This window comes from Panthera uncia, assembly GCF_023721935.1.
Source record: "Panthera uncia isolate 11264 chromosome C1 unlocalized genomic scaffold, Puncia_PCG_1.0 HiC_scaffold_3, whole genome shotgun sequence".
Taxonomy (NCBI): domain Eukaryota; kingdom Metazoa; phylum Chordata; class Mammalia; order Carnivora; family Felidae; genus Panthera; species Panthera uncia.
The window spans coordinates 78396287-78417679 of NW_026057584.1; the positions used below are offsets into that span (position 1 = coordinate 78396287).

The 21393-nt window shown below is 38.9% G+C and overlaps 1 protein-coding gene across 2 annotated transcripts; it reads left to right on the plus strand.

Moving 5' to 3' along the window:
• The first annotated feature begins 587 nt into the window (after positions 1-587).
• On the plus strand, positions 588-21393 carry NMI (N-myc and STAT interactor). 2 transcript variants are annotated; one of them, XM_049615657.1, is made up of 8 exons: positions 588-806; positions 6988-7076; positions 7790-7885; positions 10603-10765; positions 14618-14724; positions 14812-14998; positions 17588-17694; positions 18444-21393. In XM_049615657.1, the coding sequence occupies exons 2-8, from the start codon at positions 6993-6995 to the stop codon at positions 18627-18629; spliced, it is 930 nt and encodes a 309-aa protein (XP_049471614.1). In that variant the 5' UTR covers positions 588-806; positions 6988-6992; the 3' UTR covers positions 18630-21393. The 2 variants fall into 2 exon arrangements, with proteins under 2 accessions (XP_049471614.1, XP_049471615.1); XM_049615658.1 differs by lacking the exon at positions 588-806 and adding an exon at positions 832-1455.

The window sequence follows — 21393 nt, forward strand, 5'->3', positions numbered from 1 at the left end:
TGAAGTATAGTTGACTTACTATATCCTATTTGGTTCAGGTGTACATGACAGTGATTTGATAATTGTATACATTACCAGGAAATGATCCCCGTGATAAGCCTAGTTACCACCTGTCACCATACAAAGTTATTAACGATATTATTTACTATATTTCTTGTGCTGTACGTTATATCCCTGTGACTTATTTATTTTATAATTGGCAGTTTGCACATGTTAATCCCCTTGACCTACTTCGCCCAACCCCTCTGTGCTTTGGTACCTGACAGTTTATTTTCTGTATCAAAAGAACCACGTCTTAAAAATCGAAACTGAAAATACTTACAACTCGTGAGTAATTCATCATTGGAGACACCACATTTGGTATTCCAACAGTGGTTAGGTTTTTTTGGTTTCTTTTTGTTTTTGTTTTTCTTCGGGTGAAAAAAAGGTGATTTTATTAAGTCTCGGGGGACAGGACCCAGGGGCAGAAAGAGCTGTGGGAACAGTGGTTACTTTTAAAGAAAATCTCCATATGAGCAACAATTTCGTGTGTGTCTTTTCCTTCTTCCCTCCCTTTCCCTTTTAACGTCTTTTCCTTTTTTTTTTTTTTTTTTTTTGGGGGGGGGGGGGGCGGCGGGAGGGGGGTGCAATTGTTTTTGGTTTTAGCAACCAAGCTGTTGCTCCAAACTACGAACTACGAGCATTTGGGGATAAGGCAGCCCTTGCGTGCGACCCCGGGACTTCTGGCGACGCTCCTTCCGCGCTCAGCCGGGTGAAGTTTCCGGAAGGGCGCCCTCGCTGGGAGCCGCGTCCCACCGGAGAGGCGGGTGAGTGGCGCCCTGCCCCCCCCCCCCCCCCAATCCCTGCTCCTAGAGAGGCCCTGGGTGGGGAGGGAGACGGGTTCCGCGGGTCCCGGGGCGGCAAAGGGGGCGGCGGCCGGCAGTGAGCCGAGGGGTCGCTACGGTGACACAGCCGCCAGGGTGCGTGCAGGGCGGGGGTGAAGCGGGCCGCGTCTGTCTCACCACCATCCCCTCCCCCGCTCTGGCCTCTGACCCCGTCCTCTTGGTTTGCTTAATTTGGGAAATTGAAACTTAAAATGGTTGGTGTTTCCTCAGTGTTCCTGTGAGAGTGTCTCGATGTAGTTCTTAGGGGAACTTGATTCCTTAAGATTTACTCTCCTTGTCAGGTGCAGGGTTTGGCAGTTGTGCCTCACTTTTTGGAATATGCAAGGATTTTCTTGAAAGAGATCCAAAGGAGAACATGCAGTTTTTCTGTCTCTAGAACATGCATGAGTTTTGTTTTGTTTTGTTTTGTTTTTTTAAACTATATATGTGTACCGCCATTGTATTAAAAACCACTTCCTTTCTTCCTTCCCCTCATTTCCTGTCATTTGCTGCGGGGCAGGCGTATGGAAGGATTCCATTCTATCAGGCCTGGCACAAAGTGATATGAGTATGTTAGGAAAATAGGTGGTAGGTGAGTGGTGATGATTTGCATTGGATTTTTCATTCGCTGTCACAAGAATTACCATAGACTTAGTGGCTTAAAAATCGCAAATTTATTATCTTGAAAGTCTATAGGTTATTGTGCTAAGTGAAATAAGTCATACGGAGAAAGACAGATACCATATGTTTTCACTCTTATGTGGATCCTGAGAAACTTAACAGAAGACCATGGGGGAGGGGAAAAAAAAGAGGGAGGGAGGGAGCCAAACCATAAGAAACTCTTAAAAACTGAGAATAAACTGAGGGTTGATGGGGGGTGGGGGGGCGGGGAAAGTGGGTGATGGGCATTGAAGAGGGCACCTGTTGGTATGAGCACTGGGTGTTGTATGGAAACCAATTTGACAATAAATTTCATATATATTTTTTTAAAAAAAGTCTGTAGGTTAAAAGGCCAACCTGGATCCCAGTGGGCTAAAATCAAGTGTCTGCAGAGTTGCTTTTCTTTCTGGAGGCTTCTGGGGTGAACCTATTTTCTTTTTTTTTCCCCCAGTTTCTGTATGCTGCCCTCCTTCCTTGGCTTAGTGATGTTCTTTCTCCATCTTTAAAGGCAGCATCACTGCATCTCTCTGAACATTATTCTGTTGTCACATCTCACTCTGACTCTGCTCTTTGGCTTTCCTCTTTACTTTTAAGGGCCCTCATGATTATATTGGCCCCATGGATAATCCAGAATGATTTTCATATTTTAAAGTCGTCTGATTAGTGACCTTGATTCAATCTACAACCTTAATTGTAATCTGACATATTCATAGATTCTGGGGATTAGGCATGGGCAACTTTGAGAGGGTCATTATTTTGCCTACTATTTGATGGTATAAAAGGAAGCCTATTACTGTACATCCCACTAAGCAAAAAGGGGAAGTATCCAGACACTAAATATACCAAAAAAAGTTCTGGGAATATTATGTAGTAGACCATTTATATGAGTTAAATATGTTGAGAGTCTTTATTACAAACTCTTAAAAATATTGATTTAAAAAAAAGCAATCAGACAAATAATGTTGCCATTTCTGCTTTCCGGAAATGTAATAAGAGAACTTCACATGTATGGAATGTCCTGAGCAGAACAAATACTAGTTAAGATACCACAGTTGTCAGTGTGTATTCTTATATTGTGCTCTGAGTGGATGCAAGGAGGAGTGGACATGGTCCTTGGCCTCAAGGTCATAACCATCTAGTCATGGAAAATGACACAGGCACACAAATAATTAAAGCTCTCCAAAAGAGATAAAAGAGGGAGAAGTAATGTCCTTTAGGGGAAGCAGAAAAGGCTTTAAAAACTTGGGGGAAATTTGGGATGGACCTTGAAGAACAGTAGAATTTCATTAAGGTTGAGAGGAGAGGAAGTGTATGACATATTGAGGGACAGGAGGGAAAAGAGGGACCTTCAAGTGTTCAGTATGGTTAGGGTGCTTAGTGTAGAAGTTGTCTGAATAAGACTAGAAAGTAAGTTTTGGTTAGATTGTGTAAGACCTCAGATGACTGTTGAGTCTCATTAAAAGGGTTCTGTAGTTGGTGCAATAGGGAGCTACTAATATATTTTGAAACCATCTCATACTTACAGAAAAGTTGCAAGTACAATACAAACAACTTTCCTTTTTCCTGAATTATTTGAGAATAAGATTTTAACTTCAAGACCCGTTGCTCTGGAATTCTTGAATATATATTTCCTACACAAAACATATTCTCTACATAACTAAAATTCAGTCATCAAAATCAAATTAATATTGATACATTACTGCCATCAAATCCTTGGATCCCATTCACATTTTGACAGTTGTACTAATAATATCCTGTGTAGCAAAAAGGCCCAATTCAGAGTCATGTACTGCATTTAGTTGTGATGTCCCTTTAGTCTCCTTCTGTCTGGAAGAGTTTCTCAGCCTTTCACTGGCTTTCATGAGCTTAACACTTTTGAAGAGAACAGGCCAGTTTATCTAATGTTTCCTCATACTGAGATTCAGATTATGTATCTTTGGCAGGAATATCATAGAAGTCATGCTGTGTTCTAAGTGCACCCTATCAGATGGCAGATGATTTTGGCTTATTTCATTATTTACTTTGTTTATTTTATTATGGTGGCATCTGCCCGGCTTCTTCAATGTAAAGCTACTTTTTACCCTTTGAAATTAATATGTTGTATGGAAGTATTTTTTTAATTTTTTTAACCTTTATTTATTATTGACAGAGAGAGAGAGAGAGAGAGAGAGAGGCAGAGAGAGAGGGAGACAGAATCTTAAGCAGGCTCCAGGCTCTGAGCTGTCAGCACAGAGCCTGACGCGGGGCCTGAACTCACAAACCGTGAGATCATGAGCTGAAGTCGGACACTTAACCGACTGAGACACCCAGGTGCCCCAGTTGTGTGGAAGTATTTTGAAACTAACTGGATGGTCTTTTTCTTACCAAAATTTCAATTTATGTATGTATGTATGTTGGTATGGACTCATAGATTTTTAATTTACTCAGTGGACTTTTTTTATGCTTAATTCATAATGATATTCAGTGTCATTATTTATTTTTATGCTTTATTTAGTCCCAGATTTGGCCAGTGAGAACCTCCTCAAGCTGGGTTTCATGTCTTTTCGACATGCCCTCATCATTCTTTGAGCACTTCCTTGCTTTCTGGCAACATTAGGTGCTTATTTTGTATTTTTCCTGTCCCAGTCCTGGTATCAACCATTTCTCTGAAAATCCTTGGTTCCTTGTAGTGGAGGATGGTATCAGAAACCAAATTCTGGGGGCTAGGTGTACTCATTGCTATTGTCTTTTCTTCCAGGCCCTCTCAGCAGACAGAGCTAGGTATATATATACAGATAGATATGTACAGCATGTATGTATCTTTCTGTCATTCTGCCTATGGATATCATGAGATTACACTGATATCTCCATTTCTAATCCATAGCATTCATTCTAGTTTTCTTTCTATATTTATAATTACCTTCCCTGGCAATGAAAAATCTGGCTCCTTTTATCTTTTGTATATTTACTTACTTGAAAAACCCCCTTTATGTATGTTTGACCATTGGAAGCTCCAGGCTTATCTTGTATATTTCTTGTCCCATAGGTAGAATCAGCCATTGTTCCAAGGAGCCCTGGTTCTGTTTATTGGAGAATAGATTAGAAACCAAGATCCAGGTGCTACGTGATTCCCTCTGTTTTTGGAAACTGCTAGTGTTCACACTATTTTTTTTTTGCCAGTCTTCTATTATATTTAATTAATTAATTTTAATTTTTAAAAAAAATTTTAACATTTATTTATTATTGAGAGACAGAGAGAGACAGAGCATGAGCAGGGGAGGGACAGAGAGAGAGGGAGACACAGAATCTGAAGCAGGATCCAGGCTCTGAGCTGTCAGCACAGAGCCTGATGTGGGCTCGAACTCACAAACCGCAAGATCATGACCTGAACCAAAGTCGGAAGCTTAACCGACTGATCCACCCAGGTGCCCCTAATTAATTAATTTTAAAATGTTTTTTTATTTATTTTGAGAGGGAGGGAGCAGGAGCAGGGGAGGGGCAAAGAGAGAGGGAAAGAGAATCTGTGGCAGGCTCCCTGTTAGGGCAGAGCCCGATGTGAGGCTCAAACTCACGAACCATGAGATTATGATTTGAGCTGATACCAAGAGTTAGATGGCCAACTGACTGGGCCACCTAGGCCCCCCAATCTTCTGTTTTATTTTTAAGGAGGGATAAATATTTTTCCTGTTTCTTCTACAGGAGTAGTGAGAATTTAGCTCTTGAAATTTTAGAGGATTATATTATATCACAAACTGGTTTTTAATATGTTTTTAAAGCAATAAAAATAGTTGTTATATTATTCCTTGTCTCAATTTTCATCTGGGACTTACATCTGGTAAATTCATATGCAGGCAAATGTTTACTTTTTTTGTGCCATGGATTCCTTGCCAGTCTGATAAAGCCTATAGGCCTTTAAATTTTTTTTTAATGTATAAAATAATATATAGACAATTACAAAGGAAACCAATTATATTGAAATATGATTATCAAAATATTTAAAAAAGCAAATTTTTTTTTTTAAATTTTTTTTTTTTAACTTTTTTTTTTTTTATTTTATTTTTGGGACAGAGAGAGACAGAGCATGAACGGGGGAGGGGCAGAGAGAGAGGGAGACACAGAATCGGAAACAGGCTCCAGGCTCCGAGCCATCAGCCCAGAGCCCGACGCGGGGCTCGAACTCACGGACCGCGTGATCGTGACCTGGCTGAAGTCGGACGCTTAACCGACTGCGCCACCCAGGCGCCCCAAAAAAGCAAATTTTTGATATAGTAATATACATCAATATATTACAGCATATCACAATACCTAGTAATGAGTTTAGTAGCTGCCATCATTTTGAAACAAGGTTAAACACAAACATATTTCAGGACTTCTGCAACAGTTACAATATTTTATGAAAATATTTGTGTCCTCTTGGTGACTTTTGTCCAGGTGCTGCAAATACTGTGTGGCTTGTTGCCTTATGTTCATATCTGAAGAGAGATGTTTCAGTGAGAGGTTGTTAGAAGTAAAGTTGTAATTTTTGGGGCACCTGGGTGGCTAAGTCAGTTAAGTGACCAACTTTAGCTCAGGTCATGATCTCACGGTTCGTGAGTTTGAGTCCCGCATTGGGCTCTGTGCTGACAGCTCAGAGTCTGGAGTCTGCTTCAGATTCTGTGTCTCCCTCTGTCTCTGCCCCTCCCCTGTTCGTGCTCTGTCTCTCTCTGTCTCTCAAAAAATAAATAAATGTTAAGGAAAAAAAAAAGAAGTAAAGATGTAATTTTTTTCCTATTCAGGTGTCTGGACAGGGGAGGATTTGTGAAAATTCTGATAAGAATTTCCGTACATGCAGAGGAAGGGTGTTTGGGGCCTTTCTACTCCATTTACATTTGGGGAGTACAATAGGAAGAATTAGATAAATCAAAATCTTTGAAAAGACCAAAATAGTAATCTTTTAATATGGGGCACCATGTTATGATTAAGATGTGAACCTCAAAGGAATATTAATACCTGTTATTTTCTTTCCTTTTTCAGAAAATTTTAGACTTGTGTTTTTTTCTTTTAAATTTATTTATTTGTTTTTTAAAGAGAGAGAGAGAGATTGAGCACACACATGAGCAGGGGAGGAGCAGAGAGAGAGGGAGAGAGAGCTGTGAGCATAGAGCCTGATGCAGAGCTCGGCCTACTACCATGAAATCATGACCTGAGCCAAAAATCAAGATTCAGATGCTTAACTGACTGAGCCACCCAGGCACCCCTGTTATTTTCTATCATTGTGTTGAAAAGCAAAGGATTTCTAGACCCCTTTTATGTCTGTATAGGTATGAAAGTTATTTGAAATATAGGCATTGTTCAAATATAAGCCACATGATAATAAAAACTTTGATGATAGGGAAAAAATATAACAAAAATACATTTCTTCTTCTGTAAAAGGATAAAAGTTATTTCTTCTTGAATTTGTGTATATGTATGATTTTTAAAATATTTACTTTTTTGTAATAATTAGGAATCATGGCAGACAGTGGAAATAACAAAAGCCAAGTTCACGAGGAGCTTTGGTTAGAGGAAGAATTTATGAAAGATGAACAAAGAGAGGTAAAAATTACTGGGTACTATTAAAAATTAATTTATATCTATTAGTTTTGCAGTGAGGCATGTTTTGTATGTTTTTGTCCAACATTACTTTGAATTTTTTTCAAAAATTTTATTTCCATTATTCAAACCTTACAAAAAGAATCCTATTTCTGTTCTTTCTCTTACAAGGCTTACAACATTAGCTGTTTTCTTTCACTCCCTTCCTCCTTTTTTTGATTTGCACCCAGAAGTTAAGAGCTTTCTTAGCAATTATCTGATGAGACCCATGAGGGGATGGGGGTTCAGGTAGCTTAAGCCACTTACCCAGGGCCATATGTGTGGCATGTCAAGGCAGCTGTACTGTGGGAATCATAGCAAAAATTTTTTAAATTGCCTTTGAGTAACATATGTCCACAATTATAGTGCAATTTAAAAGTCATATTGTTGTCACAAATAGCCAGGCAAGGAGTTACACTGAAATGAGATTCAGGTCTGGGTCTCAATCCTTGCCCCACTATAAAAATGTCTGTGACCTTGGTCTAGTGTGAAAGGTAGTTTCCTTGTTTGCATGATGGAGATAATACTACTTGTCAGTGGTAGGAGAATTATTAGGTGATAATGATGATGTCTTTCTTTGCCTTTATCAAGATGATAGAAATTTAGCTTCTTTAATTTGTTTAGAAAAATGAAGTCAGGAGCTGTTTAATTTTTTGGTGCTGTTTGATATTTTTTAGAGATTAATTGATAAAATTGCAAAGGAGAATACTCAGTTAAAGGAGGAGATCCAAAGGCTTGAGGCCGAGTTACAAGAGTCCACCATAAACTCCCAGGTACCTCTTTATTTTGTATATCACATTCTTAACGGACACCATTTTTCCGAAAAAACAATTTAGTTACACAGAATTCACTTTTAAAACACTGTAAACATTGATGGCACCATTGTTTGTAATAGCCCCAAACTGACAACAACTCAACTGTCCCTCCCCACTAGACTGAATTATTAATTTGGGGTGTATTCACACAATGGAATACCATACAGCAATGAGAATGAACAGATCACAGCTATATGCAGCCACATGGATGGATTTCATGATTTCATAAACACAATGTTGAGCCAAAAAACGTAAAAGAGGGTATACCAAGTGCTTCCATTTATTTTTATTTTTATTAATTAAAACATTTTTTTAACGTTTATTCATTTGTGAGAGAAAAGAGACAGAGCACAAGTGGGGGAGGGGCAGAGAGAGAGGGAGACACAGAATCCAAAGCAGGCTCCAGACTCGGAGCTGTCAGCACAGAGCCTGACGTGGGGCTCAAACGCATGAACTGCGAGATCATGACCTTAGCTGAAGTCAGGTGCTTAACCCACTAAGCCACTCAGGTGCCCCCATATGCTTCCATTTAAATAACGCATAACAGCAGGATGTTAAAAGTTAGCATCCTGGTTGCCCTTGGAGGCAGGTAGGAACTGGAAGAGAACCCAAGAGGGTTTCTGGGTGTTGGTCATGTTCTGTTTATTGATCTGGGTGCTGGTCACATGTGTGTGATCGTTTTGTAAAATTTCATCTGACTGTACGTTTCTGATAATACATTTTTTTATATTTATGTGTATGTTTTTAAATTTTTATTTATGTATATGGTAATGCAAAACAAAACAAAACGGTTATTATCAATCACTTTGGGATCAAATTCTTCATCTTCTCACTAAGTGCCTTTATTGTTCTCTTCATGCAAGTAACTTAAATGGATTTCACAGTTTAAAAAAATTGGACATATATCTTCACCATTTAAATCCTCTCCTAAATTTTCCTGTATTTGAATTAGACATAACTTTCACTCCTTTTTCTCCATGACAACTCATACTGTTCCTTTAAACAGTTAAAATGCATAAAGCATTGTCATATTTTGTTTCTGAAATGGGGGATAGGATATTGAATATCAGGAAGTGGAGTTCCCCATGTTTATGGGACTTACGGGACACTGTTACAATTGTAGTTACTTCTCAGACTGGAGATGAAATCAGCCAGTCCTGTCACTCAAAGGATCTTGGGAACCCAGCCAGCTCAGCTGATACAGTTTACAGAGGACTGAAACTATGGTCCAGAGAGCATACATGCATTGCTCCTGGCCAAGTGTGCCCAAGACCAGAATCAGGCACTTTCATTCCAGAAAGCTCTCGACTTTTCAAGGTATATTGGGTATTTCCACATTATTGGGAAACACTCCGCCTATTCTCAGACACTGCCAATTGTTTTGAAACTGGACTTATGGAAATCAGAGATTCTACTGAAGTTACATGTGAAGATATAGAACAAATGTGAAATTAGGTCAAATAACTCATTGAATATTTCTTAAAAAAATTTTTTTTTTTTTAACGTTTATTTATTTTTGAGACAGAGAGAGACAGAGCATGAACAGGGGAGGGGCAGAGAGAGAGGGAGACACAGAATCTGAAACAGGCTCCAGGCTCTGAGCTGTCAGCACAGAGCCCGACGCGGGGCTCGAACTCACGGCCGCGAGATCATGACCTGAGCCGAAGTCGGACGCTTAACCGACCAAGCCACCCAGGCGCCCCTCATTGAATATTTCTAACCCCTTTGCAATAACACACAAATTTTCTTTCAGCATGTAAAATAATCATGGGAAATAGAAATGCAAACAACAGATTCATTCGTGCATTTATGTATAGTTGTATATGTCTGTTAATCCCAATGATTTTAAACAGATAAGTATAACCACTTAACTTTATCCTTCAGATTATGAATCTTGTTGATAGTGTCCCTTCACATTTTTATAAATCTAAGTTTGGTAATGGTTAAAAAGTTGATGGGCACAGTCCGACTTCAGCTCAGGTCATGATCTCACGGTCCGTGAGTTCAATCCCCGCGTCGGGCTCTGTGCTGACAGCTCAGAGTCTGGAGCCTGCTTCGGATTCTGTGTCTCCCTCTCTCTCTGCCCCTCCCCTACTCAAGCTCTGTCTCTCTCAAAAATAAATAAACGTTAAAAAAATTTTTTTTTTAAAAGTTGATGGGCAGGTGTTGGGGAAGGGGGAATTTAAATTTGACAATTATTAAATCATATAATTTGGGAGGCTTTCTTTTTGGATGAAATTATCTGGGTTTGCTATTAAAATAAACTTAGTATATATGCAACTCTAATTTATAACACTTTGCAATGAGAATAAACATACTGTCTTATGATTCCCTTGTAGGATACCCTATTATTGGTATAGTTGTTTAAAAGGTACTTATCTACAGGAATGATATAGACTTTAGAATCGAACACCATCCAATATTGGCTAGTTTAAACATTGATTAGATAAAATGAGAGATTATATACTTATAATTTCATCTGGGAAATAATATTAAAGGATCAGCATCTGGGAAGAAGTAATTACTAAAGATATTCACTAAGACCACACTTAGCATTCTGTGGGGTTCTGAAATCAGTGGAGAATGAATTATTGGATGATCAAATCACATTATCACAAGAAGGGCTTAAGTTATTTCTTGTCTTCATTTTAATCAAACATTTCTGTTTAAATTAGATTAAAGAGGATATTCCTGAAACAGAGATGAAATTCACATCTTTAGAGAATCCTGAGAATGACAGCCAGTTTTTAAATGTCTCCTGTTCATTTCAAGTGAGCTCGCAAGTTCTTTATGAGCTACAGAAAGGACAAGCCCTTATCACCTTTGAAAAAGAAGAAGGTATGAGTAATGTTCAAAAATTCGATCATGTTACTTTTGGAAAGCACAGGCACTTTCAAAGAGCTTTCATAGATATTTGGCTATTGCTTTATAATTTTAATATTTGTCATTTCACCTCATCTCATAGTAACACCTTGGGGCAGGTAGGATTGTCCCCATTTTTTGATGAGAAAACTCAGACATTAAGAGTGTTGAGTGGGGCGCCTGGGTGGCTCAGTCGGTTGGGCGTTCGACTTCAGCTCAGGTCATGATGTCGCGGTTTGTGAGTTCGAGCCCCATGTCAGGCTCTGTGCTGACAGCTCAGAGCCTGGAGCCTGCTTCGGATTCTGTGTCTCCTTCTCTCTCTGCCCATCCCCCGCTTGTGCTCTGTCTCTCTCTGTCTCTCAAAAATAAATAAATAAATGTTAAAAAAAATTTAAAAAAAGAGCGTTGAGTATGATCATTTGTTCAGAACATGACTCTGGGACTCAAGGTGTTGTGATGTCCAACACTAGTGTTTTTACTCCCATCTGCTACCTCCAAATACTACTAGTAATACTTTTTTTTTTTTGAGAGAGAGAGAGAGATAGAGGGGGGGGGGCAGAGGGAGAGAGAATTCCAAGTAGGCTCTATGCTCAGTGAGGAGCCTGATGCAGGGCTCGATCCCACGACCCTGGGATTATGACCTGACTCAGGGTAGGGGCTGAAATCAAGGGTAGGACACCCATCCAACTAAACCCCCAGAAGCTCCCCCCACTTTTAACTAGTAATAATATTTTAAGGTAGTAGAGCTCTACATGGTTCTCAAAGTTCTTAAAGACATCTCATTTTATACTTACTTGACTCTGTGAAAGCAATATGATAGGAGAATTACTCTTTGCATCTTATAACCAAGAAAACAGATTCTCAGGTGTTTAAGTGACTTACCTAAGGGCACATGACTGGTGAATGGAAAGAGTGCAAGAGTCTGAGGTTTAGGAATGGGACCTGATGTTTGCTAAGTCTGCCATGGTGTAGGACTCTATTCTCCTTAGTGAGGAGAATCTGGCTTTGTATGCCAGATTTTCCCATTTCTAGAAGTGTGATTTTAGTTGGGTTCTTCCTAAATCTCAGATTTTTATGGCAGTGGTAGTACCTATCTCATGGGATTTGCGTTGAGTATTAAATGAGAAATGTTGGTAAAATACTTCGCATGGTATCTGACACATAATAAACACTTCATAAATCTTAGCTGTCATTATTGCTACTTGTAGGGAATTTTCCAGATAAGGAAAGATAAAGAACTCGCTCAAGGTTCATACAGTTAAAAATTGCAAAGCTGAGAGCCAAACCCTGAGGACCCATGTCCTTTCTCCTAGACCAGCAGTCCTCGGAGCAGGCCACTATGCTGGGCCTTCGTTCTTGTATTTGTCACATTATGGGGGTGGGGCCAGATGGTCTTAAGCCCTTCCGGTGCTCGGGTTCTGAGAATCTATGGTTATAACTTGTGTCTCCGTACACATGGTCCATCACCATAGTCTGCAAATAAATGTTAAAAGGAAAGACATTCTAGCAGGTTAGCATAGGCACATACTGTTCGTTCACCATGGGTCCACCCTGGGTCTGCTTCTACAGATGAGGATGCCAAGAGCCCTGTGTTGGCAGTCGGCAATGGTGATGGGGATATAATCAAAAGCGAGGATTTGGGAGGCAGGGATTCTGTGCAGGAATTACCTGGGAATGCTGGGAATAGGGTTCTCTTCAGAAACAGCTGCATCGCTGTTTCCACTCTTGGCCCAGCTCTGAGGTCTTGCTCCCCTGGGACAACTTTGGGCTCATACACAATTAAACAGAAGTTGGCTTTTGATAGTCAGAGTCACAAAAGCTGAAATGCAAGTGGTCCCTTTCAGCTGCGTCAGATCACCAGATGTTGGAGTTTGGGTGGGGGGGGGGGGTGTGGAAAGGAAAGAACATCATCTAACTGTTACTTCATTGACATTTTCTGTTATTGTTGCCTGTTGCCACTAACAAGAACGTAAGTTGTAATTCAAGTTATCCAGTCATATCTCAGTACAATGAGTGTGAATTCCCACAAGACAACGCCCTGCCTTTTAGCCTGTTTCTCTCTTCCTTCATCTGTGGTGCGTATGCTGTTCGGTTGTCATAAACACATGTGAGATTTATAGGACTGGGAGTGGGCATCTCTTATCTTTGTGACAAATTAGGTTAAGCAGCTCTGTGTTAACAGTTGAGGTGTTACAAACTCTCATATCACATAATTAAAAATAAATACACACCCACATGCATTTTAAACTGAACTATAGTTGCTGTCTGGAGTTTTAATTTTTGGCATAATTATATTACTGAGCCTCTCCCATTTGCACAAATAAATTAGATTTGATAGTTTTGTGATTGGTATAAGCTATCATCTTTTTAATGAATGATCTCCAGGGCATTTTAGCAAAAGTAAAATTCCTCATTAAATATGGCAAAAAAAAAAAAAAAAGATTTGCACTTTGATATTCAAGCCGTGTGGTCTTTAATATGTAAACCTTAAGAAAGACAAAAATGAGAATTTATTTCTTTGGTTTTTGACATATTAAAGAGAAGTGACAAATGATAAATAAGATTGTCAGAATGACACTGACACAAAAGTTTTTCCAGCTTACTTAACGTGGAAGAAGTTTCTGGCTGTGCCTTAATGCACTAAGGAAATTCTCTGGTCATTCTGTGAACCTTGGAGAGGAAGGGTGTGTGGCTGTGCTGAAATAATATATGAATTTCTAAAGAATCACCAGGCTTATCTCTTAAGAGCTGAATCTAGAACTTGATGAGAATTTCTTTTTTTTTTTTAATTTTTATTTATTTATTTTAATGTTTTTATTTATTTTTGAGACAGAGAGAGACAGAGCATGAGCAGGGGAGGGGCAGAGAGAGAGGGAGACACAGAATCTGAAACAGGCTCCAGGCTCCGAGCTGTCAGCACAGAGCCTGATGCGGGGCTCGAACTCACGGACTGTAAGATCGTGACCTGAGCCGAAGTCGGAAGCCCAACCGACCGAGCCACCCAGGCGCCCCAATGAGAATTTCTACACTATCACTTGTTTCCAGTTTTACTGAGAAATAATTGATACATATCACTATGTAAGTTTAAGGTGTACAGCATGATGCATTGATCTACATGTATTGTGAAATGATGACCACAGTAGGTGCAGCCAACATCCATCTTCTCATTTATGTGCAATGAAAAGAATTCCTATAGCTACAACAAAAAAAAAAAAAAAAGGAAAAAGGATTTTTTTTTGCTTGTCATGAGAACACTTAGGCTCTACTCTCTTAACCCCTTTCCTGTATACTGCACAGCAGTGTTCACTGTAGTCACCATGTTGTACATGGCATCCCTGGTACTCCCTCATCTTATAACTGGAAGTTTTGTAATTTTTGCTGATGTATTTTGATATTTTGACGTTAATATATTTATTTGTCGCTTTGGTGGCAAGACCATTATCACTTAGAAGCCCTAAGAAAATTAAAAAAAATTAAATCCTTTATTTTATTTTATTTTATTTTAATTTTTAAAAAATGTCTTATTTATTGTCGAGAGAGAGACAGAGCATGAGCGGGGGAGGGGCAAAGAGAGAGGGAGACACAGAATCTGAAACCGGCTCCAGGCTCCGAGCTGTCAGCACTGAGCCTGATGCTGGGCTCAAACTCGTGAACTGCAAGATCATGACCTGAGCCAAAGTCGAACATTCAACTGACTGAGCCACCCAGTCGCCCCTAGATCCTTTAGAATTCAAGAAAATTTTAAATATTTAGGATAATTTGTTCTTAACCAGAAGTGAAAAAATTTATTGAAATATTGGAAATTAATACTCCCAAATTATTTTTCAGTTGCCCAAAATGTCATCAGAATGGGGAAACATCATGTGCAGATAGAGGATGTAGATGTGGAGGTTATGGCCAAGCCAGTTCCATTAAATTCGGGAGTCAGATTCCAGGTAACATGTTGATTAAAGCTTTTTGGAATTCTGTTAGATGTGAGCACTTTTCTCATCCATATTTCTGAATATGAAACGATTTCCCAGGTTCATGTAGAAGTGTCTAAGGTGAAGATCAATGTTACTGAAATTCCTGATGAATTGCCTGAAGATCAGATGAGAGACAAGCTAGAACTGAGCTTTTCTAAGTCCCGAAACGGAGGTGGAGAAGTGCTATGCGTGCAGTATGATAAGCAGTCCCGGAGTGCTGTGATTACATTTTTGGAAACTGGAGGTATTCACACATGTAGGAAGTTAAAAAATACTCTACCATTTATATTTATGTTTGCCATTTCTTTAAAAAAATGTTTTTAAACGTTTATTCATTTTTTGAGAGATGGAGAGAGAGCATGAGTGGGGGAGGGGTAGAGAGAGGGATGAAGACACAGAATCTGAGGCAGGCTCCAGGCTCTGAGCTGTCAGCACAGAGCCCGATGTGGGGCTCAGTCCCACGGACCGCGAGATCATGACCTGAACCCAAGTTGGACACTTAACCGACTGAGCCACCCAGGCGCCTTTATGTTCTGCCATTTCTGAAAGTATTCCTTTGTTACTTCTTCTATTTGGAATTTATTAAGTAGAATTATAATAGATTTTTAAAAAACCTTTTAAAATGGTGGAGTCCTGAGAATGATTTCTGTGAATGCTACTGAGAATAATATTTCAAGCACATCAACTTTGTGCATTCTCAGCACATGCCAGGCAAAGAGCCAGGTGTTCTATACATGTGTCTCCTCTTATCCATAGCACAATTCTGGAGACAGGTGTCGTACCCATTTTATTGATGTGGAAACTGAGTCCTAGGGAGGGTAAATAATGAACCCCAAATTATAGTGAGTATGTGGCAGAGAAATTTAGAAACACATGTGTAAACTATCACTTCCTATCCCACCTATTAAGATGGACAACGGTCTCTTAGTTGGAGGGAGTAGATTCCAGGGAAGGCAAGGCATGAATGGAAAGAACAGTGAGACATCTGTTCCCTTTTTAGGTAGAAATGGAGTTTTTACCAAATCATCTGAGGGGGCTTTACATTCTTATGATTAAAAATATACAATTTGGGATGCCTGGGCGGCTCAGTTGGTTAAGCATCCGACTTCGGCTCATGTCATGATCTCACAGTTCGTGGGTTCGAGCTCTGCATGTGGCTCTGGGCTGACGCCATGGAGCCTGGAACCTGCTTCAGATTCTGTGTCTCCCTCTCTCTCTGCCCCTCTCTCATGCACGCGGTCTCTCCCTCTCAAAAACTAAACATTAAAAAAAAATACACAATTCTACAGCAGCTGCTTTTGTTAATATGTTCAACTGATTATCAATGTAAAAATATCTTGCTCTAGTTAATCCAGTTCTTAGGGTTTCTCCTGGGTTGGCATATGTAAAAGAAAGCCAGGTATACAATTTAAAAAAAACATTGATTGATTGTTTATTTCATAACAAAGTAATACATGCTTTTTAAAGAAACTTGATAATAAAGAGCAGGGGCTCCTGTCTCGCTCAGTTGGTGGAATGTGCAACTCTTGATCTTGGGGTTGTGGGATCGAGCCCCCTGTTGAGTGTAGAGATTTACTTAAAAAAATAAAATTAAAAAAAAAAAGAAGAGCATTAACTTAGTAAAACTGGAGACATTTCCTTAAACTTGCCTTTCTCCTACTATTTAGTTATGGTTACTTGAGTGGCTTTCTAGATCTTTCTGGAAATCCTGGATCATATGGTGATTCTATGTTTAATGTTTTGAGATGACATACTATTTTGCACAGTGGCTCTACCGTTTTATATTCTTACCAGCACTGTACCAGGGTTTCAATTTCTCCACATCCTTGCCAGCAGGGGCCTGCCCTCTTAACCACTGCACCATATTGCCCATCCAACATGGACTGGTGAGAGGCGAAAAAGCATACATAGTGATACGATATTCTTAAGTACTGTTTCTGTTAAACTTGATGCAATCTGAAACATTATTTTTTTCCCCTCCAGGAGAAAAATGCTGCTCAAAATAAATCTGATTATTCTTTGTGCTGGAGAAAACTGATGAATTTTTGTTATTTGCCTTCAGTTTCTAGATAACGATCAAATCCCTCCCCTCCCTTGGTTAACATCATTATATCAGCTTACTGAAAAATATCATGTATTAGTTATAGGACAACTAAGTAATTTTATATAAAATTTTATGTATTGTAGTAATATAGTAATTATATATGTGTGTATACATGTATATTATAAAATGTATATATACAGTATTCTTTTTTTTTTTAAGTTTCTTCTATTTTGAGAGAGAGAGAGTGAGTGTGTACAAGCAGGTGAGGGACAGAGAGGGAAAGAGAGAAAATCCCCCACAGGGCTCAAACTCATGAACTGTGAGATCATGATCTGAGCCTAAATCAAGTGTTGGATGCTTAATCTAGGGGAGCCACCTAGGCGCCCCTATATACAGTAATCATAGTTTTCAATTATACTTCTTGAGAAACTGGGAAACTCACAGTCTTGTTAGGATGGGTGGGCTACTTTTTGCATATGGTTATTGCATTTTATGGAGCTCAAAGTAGATCTGTCTGAGGACATCACAAACTTCTGCATTGACTGATTGCAGTGGATAGTTGAAGACAGAAGATCTATTTAAACCCCATTATTGTTTGGTCTTATATTTTCCAAAATTATGTACCGCCAAGTCTTTAAAGTGGACTGTTGAATTTTTTGTAGAATTTTTAAAAATGTAATCACTAAATTCACTATTTACTGTGATGTTGCATTTGAAGAAAGTTTTAACTTTGGTTAAAAATGTTTATGATATTAAAAAGAAAATAATTTTTTTTAAATTTACTTCTAGTTGCTGACAAGATTTTGAAAAAGAAAGAATATCCGCTTTGTATAAATCAAAACTACTATAGAGTTATTGTTTCTCCATACATAGAAACAGACTTGAAAAATTTTCAGGTAAAGTCATCTCTTTCCTTCATTTTGAGAACTTATTGCTTAACCCCACCTCACAAGAAATAAAGAAGTTGTGTCTGTTACTGTTTGAGACTTATTAGTGAGCAATATCAAAATAGTTTCTTCAGATCTGCTTGGTGCAAAATAAGTGTGTCTTTTTTAAAAAATATTTTAGTGTGAAATTATACCTTATTTAATTTATTACACTCTTTTTAAAAACTGAAAGTACTCAGGTAATGACATAATATTTTTGTATATGGAGACATAGCTACATATCTTTCATGTGTCTACTGTCATTGGGCATTAAAAATGATTCTTCCTGCTCATTTTCTCTGAACTCATTATCTGTACCCCGACCTCTTTTTTTCTGTTCCTACTTAGGTACTAAATGGCACCACAGTCTTACATAGTCCACCAACCTGAAAGCTACAGCTCATGCTTAATTCCTCATTTTGCTTCACCTCCAACATTCATTTGGTCATTCAGTCTTGTTACTTCCACCTCTGACTACTTCTGTCACTATGGTCCTTCTGTCCATAGGGATGCCCTTCTTTCCTCCATTTGTCATAATGCTGCCTGAGTTATCTTTCTGAAACTCAGATCCGACTTAGATATTCTGTTGCTTGAAAAGTCGTTCTGAGGCTCCTTGTCTCTTCTAAGATAAGGTCTGAAGTATTAAGCAGAGCTTATAAAGTTTTGCAATTCAAATGTCTTAGAAAAGTTTCTATTTATCTTTTGTATTTTCCTTTTAGGCATTTTCAGGAATATCTAGGAGGACAGTGCTTCTCACTGGAATGGAAGATCTTCAGATGATGGATGAAGAAATCTTAGAGGATTTAGTTAACATTTACTTTCAACGGGAGACGAATGGAGGTGGAGAAGTAGAAGTGGTCAAATGTTCTCTAGGTCAGGCTTGCATAGCATACTTTGAAGAATAGAGGCATGGAATTAGATGAATATTAGAGCTTCTGAGCCCAAAACACTGTCCATGTGTGACAAAAATGAATATCCCTTTCCTTTAAAAAATGAAAACTTGAATTCTTAAGTGTCCATTTATTCTTAGATACAAAAATATATTTCCATGTTTTTGAATTCTTGTTTCAAACTCTGCTGCATGCTTACAAGTGCAGTAAATGTACTGTATTAAAAAGTTTTGTTTGTTCATAAATGATGTGGACAGGTGCCATGTCCATTGAAATCAATCATAAGTGATGCAGTTGTCCCCCTGCTATGTAGGCTCATTCTGTCGTGGGCATGTGGGCCAATTCTCTTTTGGCCCCAGGTCCACCAACATGCAGACTTCATTCAACATTTCCCAAAGAACTGTTATATTCAGCTGTTTGTGATTTCTGTAGACTTTGAATTTCAAGGAACTTCAAGGGTGATCATTTCCCTCTTTCCCATTGTATAGCATTTTACTCCAGAGCCCCAAAGATATTTTTCAGAGCTGAGTGTGGTCTTTTTATTTAACATTTTCTTCTCCCAGAGTGTCAAGGGTCCCCTGATTCTTTCCAAGACACCTTCGTCAAATAGAACTTGTAAAGGCCATAATTGTCTTTCCTTTACACTTGTAAGGGGAAGAATAAGCTTAAGGGAATGACATCCCTAGAATAAAGGGAGAGGTAAATGCAAAGCTAGGGACTCCTCACTTATCATGCTGGATGCAGGGGAGTGCCTGAAGATGAAAGCACATGCCTTTGAGTTTGAGAGAGACCCAGTTCCTTAGCATCCCATTGTTTTTAAGTTGTAGAAACTAAACAGTAAAATGCAAGGTTTCTATTCAGAGAAGGTAAAATTCTTTTTGGTAAAGAACGTGTGAACAGCTTTTATCCTAATATGGTATGTTTCATAAGGAGCCAATGGCAGAAGTAAGTTTATATTAAAATGTTGGCAGAAATAAAAAGCTTTAGAAAAAGATTCTATGCCTAAACTTAACTCATGCTGCCTGCCATCTAAAATAAAGGAAAGGGGCACCTGGGTGGCTGAGCCAGTTAAGCATCTGACTCCTGATTTCAGCTCAGGTCATCATCTCATGGTTTGTGAGTTTGAGCCCTGAATCGGGCTCCGTGCTGACAGTGTGGAGCCTGCTTGGGATGCTGTCTCTCTCTTTCTGCCCCTCCTCTGGTTGCACTCTCTCTCCTTCTCTCTCAAAGTAAATGGACTTAAAAGAAGATCTCATTGCTTTCACATTTCTCTTTAGAATGAGAGATGGTGCCTAAAAACTGGAAATTTATAATAAATCTTCATATTCACTGTTTTAGGGGAAAATGTCTCATATATCAGTTGTTCTTTGGGAATAGTAAGCTTATTTCAAGCTCAAAATATTGAGAAAAATTTGAAGAACCTTATTTAATTTTGATTGGCACAAAAGGTATGATTTTTAGCCTGTCGCAGACAGACGATCAGAAAGAATGTTTTCCTAATATTTAAGGCAAGGTTTGGAATAGTCACTTTTGTTTCTTTTGGGAGCATTTTTTCAGCAGCAAAATAGATAATTTCATTCAATTCTAAATATTCACAATTTTTTGATAAATGTTTTTGATAAATGTTACTTACCATAGAAAATCAGACTTGGGCTCCTTTCACCAGTTCCACCCTTGTGTAATCTGCCCAGATCTCAAAAATCAACCATTGGCTCTCCTGTCTATTTTTAGAGTTTTAGAGATTTTACAGGAAGAAAGTTTCCTTTGAGAATTTGCCAAAAGATATCGACTCTTGTGTATTAAGTTAGGAAGCCTTAGATTGTCTAGGAAGAGACAGCTCTACTTAATGTATGAAAAGACACTGTCAGCATATAAGTCAGGAAAGATAATTATGTGAAATCATGAATCCTTCTTGCCCTTTGTAGATTTATCAGTCAGGATAGCTTAGGTTATGTTGTATTAACAACCTCCCAAATCTCTGAGGCCTAATGAAACAAAAGTTTAATTCTCATTCATGTTGAAAGTTCAACAGAGGTTGGTAGGGGGAGTCTTTTTGTCCTAATCACTTAAGGCCCCATCTCAAGACACGCTTCCCAAATCATGGAGGTGGAGAAAAATGAAGTCTGCAGAGTCTTGCACCGGCAATTAAATGCGGTAATTTAGAAGTGCTGATGTCATTTTGTCTCACATCTCATTGGCCAGAAATAGTCATACGACCTCACTGAAACAGAATAGAACTAGAAAATTATATCTTGTAAAAATGAGGAGAACCAGATATAGTTGAGCCAAAATATCAATGAATATAGTTTTTCCTGTCCTAGTGATCATCAATATTTGTTGTTTTGTTTGTTTGCTTATAGTTTTTTCAATGTTTATTTCGAGAGAGACAGACAGACAGACAGAGACAGAGACATTGCATGAACAGGGGAGGGGCTGAGAGATAGGGAGACACAGAATCCGAAGTAGGCTTCAGGCTCTGAGCGGTCAGCACAGAGCCCAACACGGGTCTCGAACTTGCGAACTGCACGATCATGACCCGAGCTGAAGTAGGATGCCCAACCAACTGAGCCACTCAGGCGCCCCTGATCATCAATATTTAGATCACTCTTCTTCATACACAAAATGCACTCACACCAAAAAGTTGCCCTAAGTCATAGGATCAAACTCAAAAGTCATGAACTCTAGGCGGTGTGTGGTAGTTTTTATAACAAGTCTGAATGTTACTCCTCTTTATCCAGAGGCGCCCCCCCCCTCTCCCCCCCCCCCCCCCCCCCCCCCC

What these genes read in the sequence shown, in the direction of transcription:
- NMI (XM_049615657.1), top strand. Translation starts at nt 6,993, where the DNA reads ATGGCAGACAGTGGAAATAACAAAAGCCAAGTTCACGAGGAGCTTTGG. An exon ending in TGAAAGATGAACAAAGAGAG is followed by an intron (nt 7,077 to 7,789) that starts GTAAAAATTACT and finishes GATATTTTTTAG; the next exon opens with AGATTAATTGATAAAATTGC. An exon ending in ATTCGGGAGTCAGATTCCAG is followed by an intron (nt 14,725 to 14,811) that starts GTAACATGTTGA and finishes ACGATTTCCCAG; the next exon opens with GTTCATGTAGAAGTGTCTAA.